The sequence below is a fragment of the Palaemon carinicauda genome, chromosome 24, assembly GCF_036898095.1.
Source record: "Palaemon carinicauda isolate YSFRI2023 chromosome 24, ASM3689809v2, whole genome shotgun sequence".
NCBI lineage: Eukaryota > Metazoa > Arthropoda > Malacostraca > Decapoda > Palaemonidae > Palaemon > Palaemon carinicauda.
The window spans coordinates 97,806,447-97,821,010 of NC_090748.1; the positions used below are offsets into that span (position 1 = coordinate 97,806,447).

A 14,564-nucleotide genomic window follows, 5' to 3' on the forward strand; every position below is an offset into this window, starting at 1 on the left:
AGCGTTGGCGAACCCCTGTAGTTCTGTAAACCTCAAAAGAGAAGGGAGTTTCCCATGAACAAGCATAGTCTCACATGTAAATATTTGTTGGCCCAGAATGGAAGGAACACAAACACTAGGAAGGTTTGTCCAGGCTTGCCAGCGAAAGCTACCAAGCGCTGGCGAGTGCCAGTAAACACTGTCAGTCGTTGGAGAGATAGTTGACTCATACCAGTAAGGATGGGTACAGGTAATGTGAGTATGTGAAGGCTACCGAATTAGCGTGCACTTGAGGCAACACTAAGCTGAAGCTCTGCGGGTTGGAGACCAGGATCTTGCAAACTTGCGATGAGTACTAGGGCAAGCAACCTGGGTTGTACACACTTTCGCTAAGAAGAGCCCCCCCCCCCCCCCCCTAAAGGTCAGTGGATGAGTGCACAACGCTGTGCAAGACTTCTCCACGAAACTAAGGTCTTTGCGAAGTATCCATACTCGCCCTTACCACCACATTGGGTTGGAGAGTAACCTTACATCATCCTCTCGGACGGGAACGAAAAAGGCTGTACTGGACTTAAGGTACAGCTGTTTCTCCCTCGTAAAAAGTTTAAACCATGAGGCGTAGGCCCCTAAGAACTTGGCCTCACAAAGCTCCTTGAGCTCTGTTGTGCCCAACGCTCACTATGTACGAAATAACCCCATTGAGTTTTAGCCTATGAGTAGTTTCTCCCTCGGCACAGGTCCCGAAGGGCCTGACCTCACAAAGCTTTAATAGCTTTTTTATGACAAAGGGCACGATGTTGGTAATAACCTTGAAGAGTTAAAGCCTACGAGACTTATCGATGGGAGAGGCAGAGACCGCAAGCTTTCAGCAGGCATCACCATCTACAGCAAAGGCCCCAAAGGGAAATTGCACACAAGACTCATTTTGTACCCTGCGGGTACATCAGCGATGAGTAGGAACAGCAAGCAGTTACCCAATTCCTTAATTTCCAAGCTCCAAAGAGTAAGAGTAGGGCACGGATGAATCCAATTCGCGCCGAAGGAAAAACCAGTCAAGCAAAGGCAGTCTTTCTCATGGGCAGGAAAGGCGATCAACCCTTGTTGCTGCTGACTGCAATTCTCCCTGAAAGCAGGAAAAATCCCTGGACAGTGGCTGGTGGAGAGTAACTCTCCCTCGAAAGGTTAAGTTACTCAACACCTGGTGGAAGATGCCTTTCCCTCATATGGGATGGCTGTCCAACACCTGGTAAAAGGAATCTTTCCATCATAAGGGATGGTCGCCCAACACTTGGAGGAGGATGACTTTCCCTTGTAAAGTTAGTTCAAACACCTAGAGGCAGACTTCCAGACAGAACCCTCTGCTTCCCGTCAAGCTCAAGTTAGGGTTAGCATCAAGTGTTGCCCGTGAAACATAGCCAGAGCTGTTTCTGTGTTCACTCCGAAGGGATCGCCCCACACTTGAAACCCAGAAGGGTACCAGTCTGCCACTGCTCTCGTTCCTATGCCGAAGTTGCAGGAATGAAGGTGAGCAAAAGCAGTGTGCTGCAGTAAACTGCAACACCCTTGGAACCATTCCTTAGCGAGGAGACCCGAAAGCCCCCCAGGAAGATAGCCGTTGGCAAAAGACTTCCCTCGGGGGTGAACGCAGTTACAAAAGGAAGTCCGGGATACCATCTAAAAATAAAAGGTAACTTTTAGGCCAGTTGCTTTTAATCGTAAACCAGTTAAAATGTTTTGACAACAGAGCAGGACTATGTCTTTACTAAACCGAGCCAAGTGCCGGATGTTTACTAGTGTGAGCGGGGTTGTGGGTCTACCCCCGTTAATTAGCAGAGGGTAGTTACACCTTACAAAAACTTAACGGCTGGTTTCGGCTAGCGCCAAAAAAATAATATTCCTATATAGAGAGCTTCAGGTTTGCCTATAGTGCCATAAAAAATGGTTAAATTAGGTAATACGCATGCTGTATCAACTCTTTTTAAAACTTTTTATCATCCTTGCATTGAGTTCCTCCCAGACAACAGTATCTACCACACACTACTAGATATGCCGGTAAATCTATGTCTTGCGTATTCTAATACGAGGCTTCGTAACACAAATTTCTCTAGGAGATCTTTCCTGCTTTAACCACATCGTTGAATGATGGTTTTATTTAGGCAAATTAAATATCATGAGCATTCAAAGCAACGCATTAGTTACCATCAACATCTCTTATTACTTCCGCCAACTAGGTTATATTTATAATACCCGTGTTTATTCATTCATTCATCTATTTTTTGTCTGTTAGCAGATAACATCAATAATTCTTGATGGATTTTCACCAAAAATTCTAACAAAGGACAGGTGTTATGCTCCTGAGGAATGCATTAAATTTTAGAGGTAATCAGGGTTAAGATCGCAATGAAGGGAATGGTAATGCAAATACTGTGGTACATTGTGACGTAACCAGGAATTAATTGAATTGAATATAGGATTTAGGCATTAAGCCAAGCACTGGGGCATCAAAGGCCATTCAGCGCTATATAACGAAAATCATTCAATCATATCTGTACACGACGTAACCAGGAGTCTAGCATTCTTTGGACCTCTCACGACCTAACCAGGAGTCTAGCATTCTTTGGACCTCTCACCTCGTAATAAAAGTAAATAGTAGTAAGATTTTGCACTATACTTCTCTTATTTTTATGCTTTCGAATCTCGCTTTTCCGCCTCATGATTAAGCTCGAGCAAAAACCACATACAGCACATCCTGAATCTGTTTTTCTTTGCTCTTTTAACTGTTTCAAGATGAGTCTAATTTTCCCATGTATTGTAGACCTCCTCTAAATTTTCTCTTGGATTTTATGCTAAGAAACCAACATTACCAGTTGGCCACAGAAATAGCAGCAAGGCCTACGGTAGCGTAAAAATAGAAATTTAAAGACCGATTTAATTCATGAATTTGGCAAGGACTCACATGAGTTGTCAAGTCAAGTAATACTTGTGCTTTAACTAACTTTACATAAAGTCAACACCTACAACAAACGGGTAAATTTTCATGTTAAAGAAAGATCATTTACGGCTTTACACACTGCATATAGGGTAATTATAGGTGATTTCAATATTTTTTATAACGGTTTCTGGCGAAGAGTTATGGCAGGATAGAGGGACGACTAGTGGGCGATACTAATGAAGCACGGTCAAAACACTTCAGTTCCAGTTTGCCAGGACTTCCAGACTCATAGAAAACATGACTTTCCATGCCACTTTCTAAGGAGTTGTTCATGCAGATTTCATAGTACTACAAATATCTCCAATTTTAAACGGGGCCTTTGTATATCAGCGGCCAGTTCCTCCCTTGTGGATTGAAAATGGACAGCAACTAACACCTCAACTTTCCCCTCTAACCTAACCTACAAGCCGTGTCCTTACCTACTTACATATCGGGGTAGTTAACGTCCCCCTCCGACACCCCTTACACTGCCGTATTCTAAGCTAGCCATAATCATACATGCAGGTGGCCGCTATCATACATACACCCCAATTGAACTAATGATTTACTGGTTTTCCTTCTGCCTTACGCTCGCTTCGGTCACGATTAAACATTATCTTATTGCGCCTCGCAAACTTTGTTTTGCTATGGGCGTTAGCCCAATGTGCTAATATTTCGGCATTAATCATCAATTATAACTTAAGATTTGATCACCTCAGTTATTACTAAGCAGCGATTAATGGTTGTGAGTTAAAAATAATTCAATAGTAATGATTTATTGAAATATGCTAATCAAAATCATTTAGGGAAAATTGTTGTAATGTAAAATAAAACAAAATAACCAACATGGGAAAGATCAGTCGATAGAACTAAAAAGACAGGCCTGTCCCGCAAACAGCCTAATTCATAATAGATAATTCGTACAAAATAGCAGATAATAAGGCCACTGACACATTTAAAATCCCTGACAGTATAAAATAGTATGAGATAGTATAAAAACGGGGCGATGTCTCAACGTCATATGACAAATAGTCCCGAATCCCAGCTGGTACGTCTAGTCAAGTCGGCTGAAATTTAAAAGGAAATACGCAATACAGAGCCCATTCAAAGGCTATTATAGGGCATACTTACTGCAAAAGGGTCTGCAAACGGATTGTCGTCGAAGCCAGACATAGCGAATTAGGTCAAATGTCATAAACTAGTCATTCACAAGAGGGAACTCGATGGATACTGTTTTTCGATCTGTTGTGGCCAGTGTTGCCAGGTGGGTTAGTGTAAAAATCCCCAAAACTCATGGTAAAAAATCCCCAAAACAACCCAAAAATTCCCATTTTATTATTATTATCATTGTTAATTGCTAAGCTACAACCCTAGTTGGAAAAGCAAGATGCTATAAGTCCATGGGCCCCAACAGGGAAAATAGCCCAGTAAGGAAAGGAAACAAGGAAAAATTGAATATTTTAAAAACAGAAACAATATTAAATTAAATATTTCCTCTATGAATATATTTTCTTCTGATCATGTAGCCTTTCCTCATATAGAAATTACTCACCATACTTCATAAAGAGTGCAAGTAAACTAATTGAAACAATATAAAGATTTACTAATTTTTGTTGCTTCGTAGAAATTTGTAGAGAATATCCCCATTGGACACCAAACATCCCCAAATCTAGGAATAAATCCTCATAACTGGCAACACTGGTTGTGGCCAAAACACACTTCGATAATCACTGTTGCCATACACTATGAGACAATAGTTTCCTATTTTGGATATTTCAGGGACTCTCTATGTCATAATTACTTGCTGATATAAAGCAAACACATAAGAAATTATTTCATAATTTTTAGCTTATACAAAATTAGTACATAATATAAAAATTAATTCCTATCAAGGAAGCCGGGTCTTTCGCCGACCTGGTAACAATAAGGTACGGCAATGGAAGTTTATTTGTTATCAAAATAAACAAAAGAGCATCGTATATTCTAATTAAAATCTGTCTTATCCTATAATTTCTCATGCTGCTTTCACGGATAGCGTATCTCAATACTTTTGAGCAATTTTATTTTCACGGTCATGTCATTAACACATATTTTCTTGCTCTGAAGTATGACAGATGCAAATGTATTATCATACATTTGTTCTTTCATTTCTTTCTTCCTCTCCTTGTATATTTCTAAGTTGATTTTACTTTCTACGTCTTCTTACCATTCTTCAACATCCCACTTTTTTGGTTTCTAAATTCTGATTTAATTTCTGCTTTAACAAAGATAGTTAGGGAAAGACCGAAAAGTTTACCAACAAATAAACCGTGCGCATTAGGTTTGTGATCAGCGCCATCTATTGTCAATGTGCCTAACTAAAATTCATTGAAAAATTTCACTTGACATCAGATTATTATTATTATTATTATTATTTGCTAAGCTACAGCCCTAGTTGGAAAAGCAGGATGCTGTAAGCCTAGGGGCTCCAACAGGGAAAATAGCCCAGTGAGGAAAGGATATAAGAGAAGTGATTAACAATTTAAATAAAAATATTTTAAGAACACCATAAAAACTTAAACAAAACAAGAGGAAGCGAAATCAAATAGAATAGTGTGCCCGAGTGTACCCTCAAGCAAGAGAACTCTACCCCAAGAGAGTGGAAGACCATGGTATAGAGGCTATGGCACTACCCAAGACTAGAGAACAATGGTTCAATTTTTGAGTGTCCTTCTACACGAAAAAATTGTTTACCATGGCTAAAGAGTCTCTTCTATCCTTACCGAGAGGAAAGTAGCCACCGAACAATTACAGAGAAGTAGTTAACCCCTTGGGTGAAGAAGAATTGTTTGGTAATTTCAGTGTTGTCAGGTGTATGAGCACAGAGGAGAATCTGTGAGGAATAGGCCAGACTATTCGGTGTATGCGGAGGCAAAGGGAAAATGAACCGTGACCAGACCGTAACATTTACTGCAAGTTTGAACTTTGGAAGTTATATGGATTGTATTATAATTTTATTCATAATTAATGTTAATACAATTATATAGATAACAGATATGTCCTATAAGTCCCCAATCTGTTATCTATACTGTATCTCAGTAAAAGTCATGCAGGGTACCCAATTCTTGTAAGACTCTCTCTCTCTCTCTCTCTCTCTCTCTCTCTCTCTCTCTCTCTCTCTCTCTCTCTCTCTCTCTCTCTCTCTCTCTCTCTCTCTCTCTCTCTCTGAGAGTGCGATCCAAACTCTGTGATAAGTTATCGATGATTATTCACTAATTCCACACCAGATAAGGATTATCAGCCCACAAACACCGTTATCAGACCAATCTTGACTCCGTAGGATGATAGGACCGTCACTACACAGTACGCGGAGCACTGTAGGCAGTATTTAAACACCATTTGCACAATTCCTTCGTCCCTTAGCTGCATCTGCTTTATTTCTTTTTCAATGTTAACTCTATTTTTTATTCCTTTTTAACTTTTGAAGGTTTTGCTACATATTTAGCCTACCTGTGCGCTAAATGTAATGGTTTCAGAGATTCCATATATATATATATATATATATATATATATATATATATATATATATATATATATATATATATATATATATATATATATATATATATATTGTACTATGTATAGACAAACATATACAGTAAACATATATATATATATATATATATATATATATATATATATATATATATATATATATATATATATTTATATATTTATATATATATATATATATATAATATATATATATATATATAATATATATATATATATATATATATATATATATATATATATATATATATATATATATATATATATAAATGATAGATATGAAATTAAATGCGTGTTTGTACAAGCATGTTTATCTGAAATATGATAAATATGATTATCTTAAGACAATCTCTATTGAATCAGGGAGGAAGCTTTCAGTAATCATACAATGTGATTATGTGAGTGAAAAGAAAAGACGAAGTTGAAACGGAACAGCAGAAAAAGGTAATGGACGAATAAAACATCAGTTTGAACCAAACATCACTAATTTTGAAGCCCCTTAAAAAAATCAATAGGCCTATAGCCTCCGGCTAGGTCTATAGCCTACTTGTCGCTCATGAATGGCAGAGGCAAGGGACAGGACAGTGTCCTAGAGAATGAACACATGCACATATGATTAGCGCCCTAGGTCCTTCACCATCAAGCTAGGACCAGGTAGGCCCAGGCATGGCTGCTGATGATACAGCAAGTAGACCTATAGGCTTCTCCCAAATCTCCTTCCATTACTCACAAGGATGGTGAGATTACAGACTAGGCATGAGAGTACTCTGTATTCTAGAAGTTTTATTCCAGCTGTAACCAGATTGTGGAATGATCTTCCTAATCTTGTGGTTAAATCAAAGGAATTTCATTAGTTCAAACTTTTTGTAAATTCTTATCTTTTGAGCAGACTGATATGAGTCTCGTTTTATAATATATATGACTGATTTATTTTAACGTTGTTACTGGTCTCAAAATATTTTCTACTTTTTATTCCTTATATATATTTCATTTCATATTCCCTTATTTCCTATGCTCACTGGGCTATAATGTGTAAGATATATATACTGTATATATATATATATATATATATATATATATATATATATATGTATATATATATATATATATATATATATATATATATATGTATGTATATATATATATATATATATATATATATATATATATATATATATATATATATAATGTCTTTTCATTTAGCCCAAAAAATTACACAAGTCACCCAATGACAGCTGTTCTGTAATACAAAAGTACATTGCAACACATACTATCGGCAAATGAAATCAAATGTAGAAGTAATAAGAGTGTATTGTCATTGCCACGTCATAATAATAATAATAATAATATGATTCATGTAATTCACTTAATTCCTAACGTATAGTCTTGCTGGCTCAAGAACAACAGTGCCGAGAACACATAGACTAATTCAACATATTTCGATTGTATTTTCTACTCTTCGTCGTGCCCTTGAAAGTCTGTATGGATATATTCTCTATTGCACAATCTGACTTCTGAACTAAAGGGTTTCATTACATATGGCATCAACGAATATGTATAATCCTCCACAAATATGGGTAGACATTGCAAGCCTTGGAACCCAAATCATATTGTTTTCTAGAAACTCCAAGTTTAAATTAGTTTCACGCTTCATCTGTGACGAGCCTATTTGTTAGAACGTATAGTATAATTTAGACACTATTGGAGACGTTACTGCCTGGCGATCTGCTGGACTGGGGTTATAGGCCCGTCTATGCTCGATAGTTTCTCGTAGTGTCAGTAACCTCACGATCCTTCTGAGCTTAGGCTGGGGGTTTGACGGAGCCTATAGATCTACTTGCTGAGTCATCCTATTTCAAGTTTTGGGCAGGCATATGTTTATCCTATATTAGAAACGTATCTGTCTTTCACGTTTAACATAAATCGTAAAGGTTAGTTTAATCATAAACTAATAGAATTTACCATGCCTATTAAAACATAACATAACTCAATACATTATAGGTTGTGGTGACCTATGTGGTAAAGTCCCTGACTGGTGATTGCCAGACTGGGGTTCGAATCCCACTCAAACTCGTTAGTTTCTTTGGTCGCTGTAACCTAACCATCTTTGTGAGCTAAGGATGGGGGGGAGCCTATAGGTATATGGGCTGAGTCATCAGCAGTCTTTGTCTGGCCCTCCTTGGTCGTAGCATGGGTGGAGATGGGCCTTAGGTGCTGATCATATGCATATATGGTCATTCTCTAGGGCATTGTCCTGCTTGACAGGGGTCTTTAGACTCATATACTTTTTAAAAAAATAATATTGCACTGTAGGCTACTTATAATGTTATTTTCTAGTACTTGGATTTTATAATAAATAACCAAATTTTAATGATGGCCTTCAAGTTAATGAAGAAATGAGAAAATAACCTTACTTTCCCTGATGCTATGTCTGGAAAATCTTCGAAAATGGTACTTGAACTGAAATCCATTACAGTTTACATAAACAAACACAGAACGACCTTACCTTTGTGAGAGGCATAGCCTTTGCAACGGCGCCTCTAATAATCTAGTTATTTGAGTTTATCTTTCTTTTACGATATTTTGTCTTTTTATCCACATCAGGTTTAATCTATCTTTCTTCTTTTATAATCTTTCTTCACTAGATAAAAATCATCCTCCCATTTTCTGTAGATTTTCTTTCTTTTCATATGCCTGCCAAAATTAAAAAAAAAGGTAAAATCTTTTTCTTAATTTTCTCAAAAATTACATTTTACACTTACCCAATTGTGTCTATTGATAATGTTTAGTTTCAAGGTATTAGTTATTGCTCTAAGAAAATCCCTAATGCACATGAATTGTCATATATTTCTTCCTCTTTAATTTCTTTCTTTCACTTTCTGTATACTTCTAAGCTCACTGTACTTTCTATTACTTCTTTTCCTTTTCCAGTGTCCAACTTTCTGGTTTCGGATTTTATTTCTGCCTTAGTTATTCTTCTTATTTGTTCTACATCTAGATTACTAATCAATTCTTCTTCGCTCAAGGGGTTAATTACTGCACCAAGAGACTCTGTAGCTATGGCAAGCAGTTCTTCTAGGAGGACACTCCAAATTAAACAATTGTACCATGGACTTCCAGTCTTGAATTAGAGTTCTCATGTTTGAGGGTACACTCGGACATGATGTATCTTATTTCTCTTCCTTTTTTTTTCAAATTTTTAGGCTTCAGTTTATATATGCAAGATCTGAGTTAATGTTGTTACTGTTCTTAAGACATTTTATTGACATTGTTTATTACTCTCCTATAGTTTATTCATTCCTTGTTTCCTTACCTCTCTGGCCTATTTTTCCATGTTGGAGCCCTTGCTTTTCCAACTAGGGCTATAGCTTAGCTTGTAATAATAATAATAATAATAATAATAATAATAATAATAATAATAATAATAATAATAATAATAATAACCGTAGCTTCGCTTTGGCTTCACGCCTGGAGACTGTCCAGCACCTCCTCACACAGAGAGGCTTTTTGCAATGAGTTGCAGAAAGAATGGCTGGACACCTCAGACAATCCACAGAGGCAGTCTACCAGGCAAAGTGATCAATTTTCTGTGGTTGGTGTTGTGGAACGGGTCTCTCTCCCTTCGATGCCTCTGTTCCAACTACTGTACAGTATAGTGGAGTTCCTTGTACACCTTCGGGAAGAAATGCTTCTCTCGGTTTTGGCAGTCAAAGGCTACCACTCAGCCTTGAGTCTCGCCTGTAAGCTGAAAAGAGTAGATATTTCCTCCTCGTTGGAACTTTCTTTACTCATACTTATTTACGAGCTTACTTGTCCTCAGTCAAAACTTAGATCTCCTCCTTGGAACGTGGTTCAGGTCCTTCAGTCTCTGAAGGGTCCCCCATTACGCCAGGATTCAGATCGCCACCTCACGTGGAAGACTGTGTTTCTACTCGCTTTGGCCTCGGCCAAGAGAGTCAGCAAATTGCATTGTCTACCTCCTGACAGGAGATGGGGAGAAGTAATCCTCAACTATGTCCTTGAGTTATTTGCTAAGACTCAAAATCCGGGTGTGCTGGACTCTAGGTGTGACCCATTCCAGATAGAGAGTCTTCATTCTGTAACCAAAGATCCAAACCAAATGTTACTCTGTCCAGTGAGAGTCAAGGTGTTACTTAAAAAGAACGGCAGTAGCTCGCCCCCGTGTGGAACCGCTTGTCATTAGCACGGGGAAGGTCAAGAGGAAGGTCACAAGGAATGCCATTTCCTCTTGGATTAGGAAAGTGATTGAGAGAGCTCTCAATCCAGACCCTCCTTTGTCCAATTGACCCAGAGCTCATGACATCAGGGGCATTGCAACGTTCCTGGCATTCAAGAAAAACTACTCTGTGGCGCAGGTACTTCAAGCGAGCGTGTGGAAGCATCAAATGACCTTCACCGCCCACTACCTGTAAGACGTAACCCACAGGAACATGGAGACTTTTTCCATTGGTCCTGTGGTGGCTGCACAAGTGGTCTAACGCCTCAAGCTCCTTGATGGACAAGTAGCTGAAGGTTGAGGGCTGAGGTTACCCGGGTTAGTCTGGGGTGAATGAGTAAGAATAAGTGGCTCCTTTCTTCCTTTCACCTTCCCCCCCTTGGGAAAACAGCTCTGCAAGCCTCAGCACAACTGACCTCACCTCTCTGCAGGTAAGACTCATTTCCCTTGTGCCTCCTAAGTATTGTAATAATAGTTTATATTCCCAATACCTCTTAGAGGGGAAGATCTCTTAAGTTTGTGGTAGAGTTCCTACTTTAAAGACATGCCACATTGCTAGTTGCTCTCACACACAAGCTTCTGCAGGTCGCTATTAGTGTGTTACCCTATACCAGCACTTGATTTTAGCAAGGGTAGGGTTCCTACTACTTTCGATCTCAGATCAAAGTAGATAGAACCCCTGGTCATAGCCATGGCCAGTTGGTGAGGTCTTCCTCCCTCCTAAGAGTAAGTCACCCCTATAAATAGCGGAGGGTTTGTATTTGCGCCGGAACAAATGACAAATTAGCCCGCCCCCCTGGCCCCCAAGAAGTCCTGCCAGAGAGCAAAGTGGTTACAAAGCCGAGAGGTGTGAGTGAGTGGGGTAGCCGGGCTACCCTACCACCACCCGTTAATTAGTGGATGGGGTAGTTATCCCTCACTGAAATTATCTTGGCTTGTCTTTCAGCTACGCCAAAAGTAATACCCCTATAAATAGCTCCAGGTTTGTATGCTAGGAAAAATACAAATTACTGTACTTCCAAATTTGTCATTCCATGGCTGTCTCCCACAAACTACATACGTACACACAATGGTTAGTTTTTGACACTTTTAAAATCTTCACTGCAATTGTTAACCCTTTTTAGCTGTATGGAACTTTATCAAACTAGAAAAGAAAATTGTGTTAATAGATTGGGGCAGGTTTAAAATAATTAAAATTTGAGCATAACCTGTCCTTTTATGGTTTACGATGCTACCGTAAGTTTACTGACAAAATTATATTTTCTTTCAGACGTAGTTATGAACAAGTTTCATATTATGAAAACTTCCTTCAGGAAGGATCTGGTTAAAATGAATAAAAATAAAAGTGACTCAGGAGGAGACATTCCACGACCTAAATGGAAGCATTTTGCGTCGCTCTCATTTTTAAGTGATGCAGTCACCCAAGGGCAAAGTATATCGAATCTCAGTACTGCATCATCTGTAAGTACCAACAATTATTTGCAATGATACAAAATTTGCCTTTTATGTAATGTGAGTTTGTTCCCTAACTAGAATACAAACCTACAATATTTATTAGGGGTATTACATTTTGCGAAGCTGAAAGGGCGAGCCATTAAAATCTAGCGAGGGTTAACCATCCATCCCGCTAGTTAGCGGGGTGTAGGGGGGTTAGCTCGCTACCCCTCCCACTTACACATCTGGGATTGAGCTCACTTTGCTTGGAGGTAGGACTTCAAGGGTGATAGGGTCGGCAGGTAAGTTTGTATAAATAGCTAAAGGTTTGTATAGTTAGGAAAAATACAAATTATCTCCGAATTTGTCATTTGTTCCGTAAGTGGAATATAAACCTACGCTATTTATTAGCGGTGATTCGCCCATTAGGAGGGTGGACGTCACTGCCAATCTGGCTTTTGGCTTTAACCGGTGCTCTTTATCTTGAGAAGGTTGGTACCAAATACATATAAGGAGTTCCTAACACCATGCTAAACCTTGCTATGTAAGGTCTTCGACCTACACAAGCTGTGTTGAGATAAGCAGTGTGACTGTCAAGGTAAAAGGTATTCTGAACCTTTGTAAGAAATAACTGTGGTAACCAAGACTTTCCCAATACCACCTCGCCAGAGTATGGGGACACAACAGTATTGACAAAATACATGGAACATAAGGGAGCATGGTTTACCTACAGTGGTTTGAGGTCAGCTTTGCAAAGAACCCAGGCTGCTGCTTTCCCTGAGAGAGGGGAGGATGAAGACAAGAATAAGAGCCAGTCATACCTTTTCATTCATGCAGACTAAAACCCAGTAATAGTGCCCTCAATCTTCTGCTACTTGTCCAATAAGGAGCTTGAGGTATTAGACCAGCTGTTGTGCAGCCACCACAGGGCCGATAGATAATATATCAAGCCTCTTGTAGGTCACGTCTTGCAGGTAATGAGCTGTGAAAGTTGTTTGGCATTTCCACACCCCAGCCTGTAGAACCTAGGTCACAAAATAGTTTCTTATGAAGGCCAGGGTTGTAGCTACGCCCCTGACATTGTGGGCTCTGGAACGACGTGACGGAGGAGGATCTGGATTCAGAGCATGGTCTATAACCCTGCAAATCCAAGCAGAAATGGTGTTCTCGGTGATCCTCCTCTTGTTCCTCCCTGCGCTGACGAACAGTCCAGGCACTCAGGGGCAAGCTGCTGCTGTTCTCTTAAGGTAAAGTCTCAAACTCCTCACTGAACAGAGTAAGAGATGGTCTGGGTCGTCTATTACAGAGTGAAAACTTGTTATCCGGAAGTAGTCGAATCTAGGATCCACCACGTCTTGATTCCGAGTCTTGGGAACAAACTCAGGGACGAAGCTGAATGTTACCTCTCCCCATGCCCTTGAATGGGCGATGTCGTATGAGACCATGTAATTTGCTGACTCTTCTGAATAGACTGAACCCGAAGACAAAATCACACATCAAATTAGTCATCAATAGCAAGACAATAGTCCACTGTGTCAACAGACAGGGCTCAAGGTCTCCTCAGATCAACCATGTCATTCTAGCCATTCTCACTTTGGCAAAGCAGAGAAATTGGTATCTCTCAGCAGTTCACTTAGAAGGGCTTCACAATGTGACGGCGGTCGCCCTGTCAAGATCCAAGCCTCTGAAAACAGAATGGTCTCTGGATGCAAAATTATTATGTTTCATCCTAGAGCAAGTCCCAGAACTGCAAATAGATCTAATTGCGATGAACTTTAACAAGAAGCTTTCCCGGTACGTAGCACCAAACTTAGATCAGGAAGTGGCAGGAACAGATGCGATGTCCCTGGATTAAAACCAGTAGTCTCACATTTACCTATCTCCACCATTCAATCTCCTAATGAAAGTCCTGAACAAACTGTGGACTTTCAAAGGAACAGTAGCTTTAGTGGCACCTAAGTGGCCCAAGAGCAATTGGTATCCTCTTGTTCTGGAACTCAAACCTCTCCAGGTCCCTCTACCATCTTCAGTAGTCCCAGGATGTTCAACAGAAGACTATCTTTGCTTCCTCTTGGATAACGGAAAAACTTCAGATCATGGTTTTCTTGCCCTAGCGGCTCAAAGAAAGTTCGGAGTTGCGGAGAGAATGGACTTTATAGAAGCGTACAAGTCCAATACCACGAAACAACAATACTTGTCTTCCTGGAAAAATGAGTTGAATTTATTCAAATCCATCAGCCCTCTTCCATTACTATGGACTTCTGTATTTCTTTCTTTATTTCATGACATGAACAAGGTCTGGCCTCTACAAGTATTGCCTCGTGTAAGTCGGCACTAAGTAGACCCATCGCTTGTGCTTTTGATATTGAACTCAATAGCGAGCTGTTAAGT

General features: G+C 39.4%; 1 protein-coding gene across 6 annotated transcripts in view; it reads right to left on the bottom strand.

Moving 5' to 3' along the window:
• Positions 1 to 8,988, bottom strand: part of Scamp (secretory carrier membrane protein) — a 76,170-nt gene extending 67,182 nt beyond the window's left edge. For 4 of the 6 annotated variants that reach the window (XM_068348367.1, XM_068348368.1, XM_068348366.1 and 1 more), the window contains exon 1: positions 8,917 to 8,988. In XM_068348367.1, the coding sequence (XP_068204468.1) occupies positions 8,917 to 8,973 (57 nt within the window). In that variant the 5' untranslated portion in view covers positions 8,974 to 8,988. Of the gene's footprint in view, positions 1 to 4,081; positions 4,237 to 8,916 lie in introns of those variants that run through there. The other 2 variants (XM_068348370.1, XM_068348369.1) reach the window with 1 other exon arrangement.
• Positions 8,989 to 14,564: the final 5,576 nt, after the last annotated feature.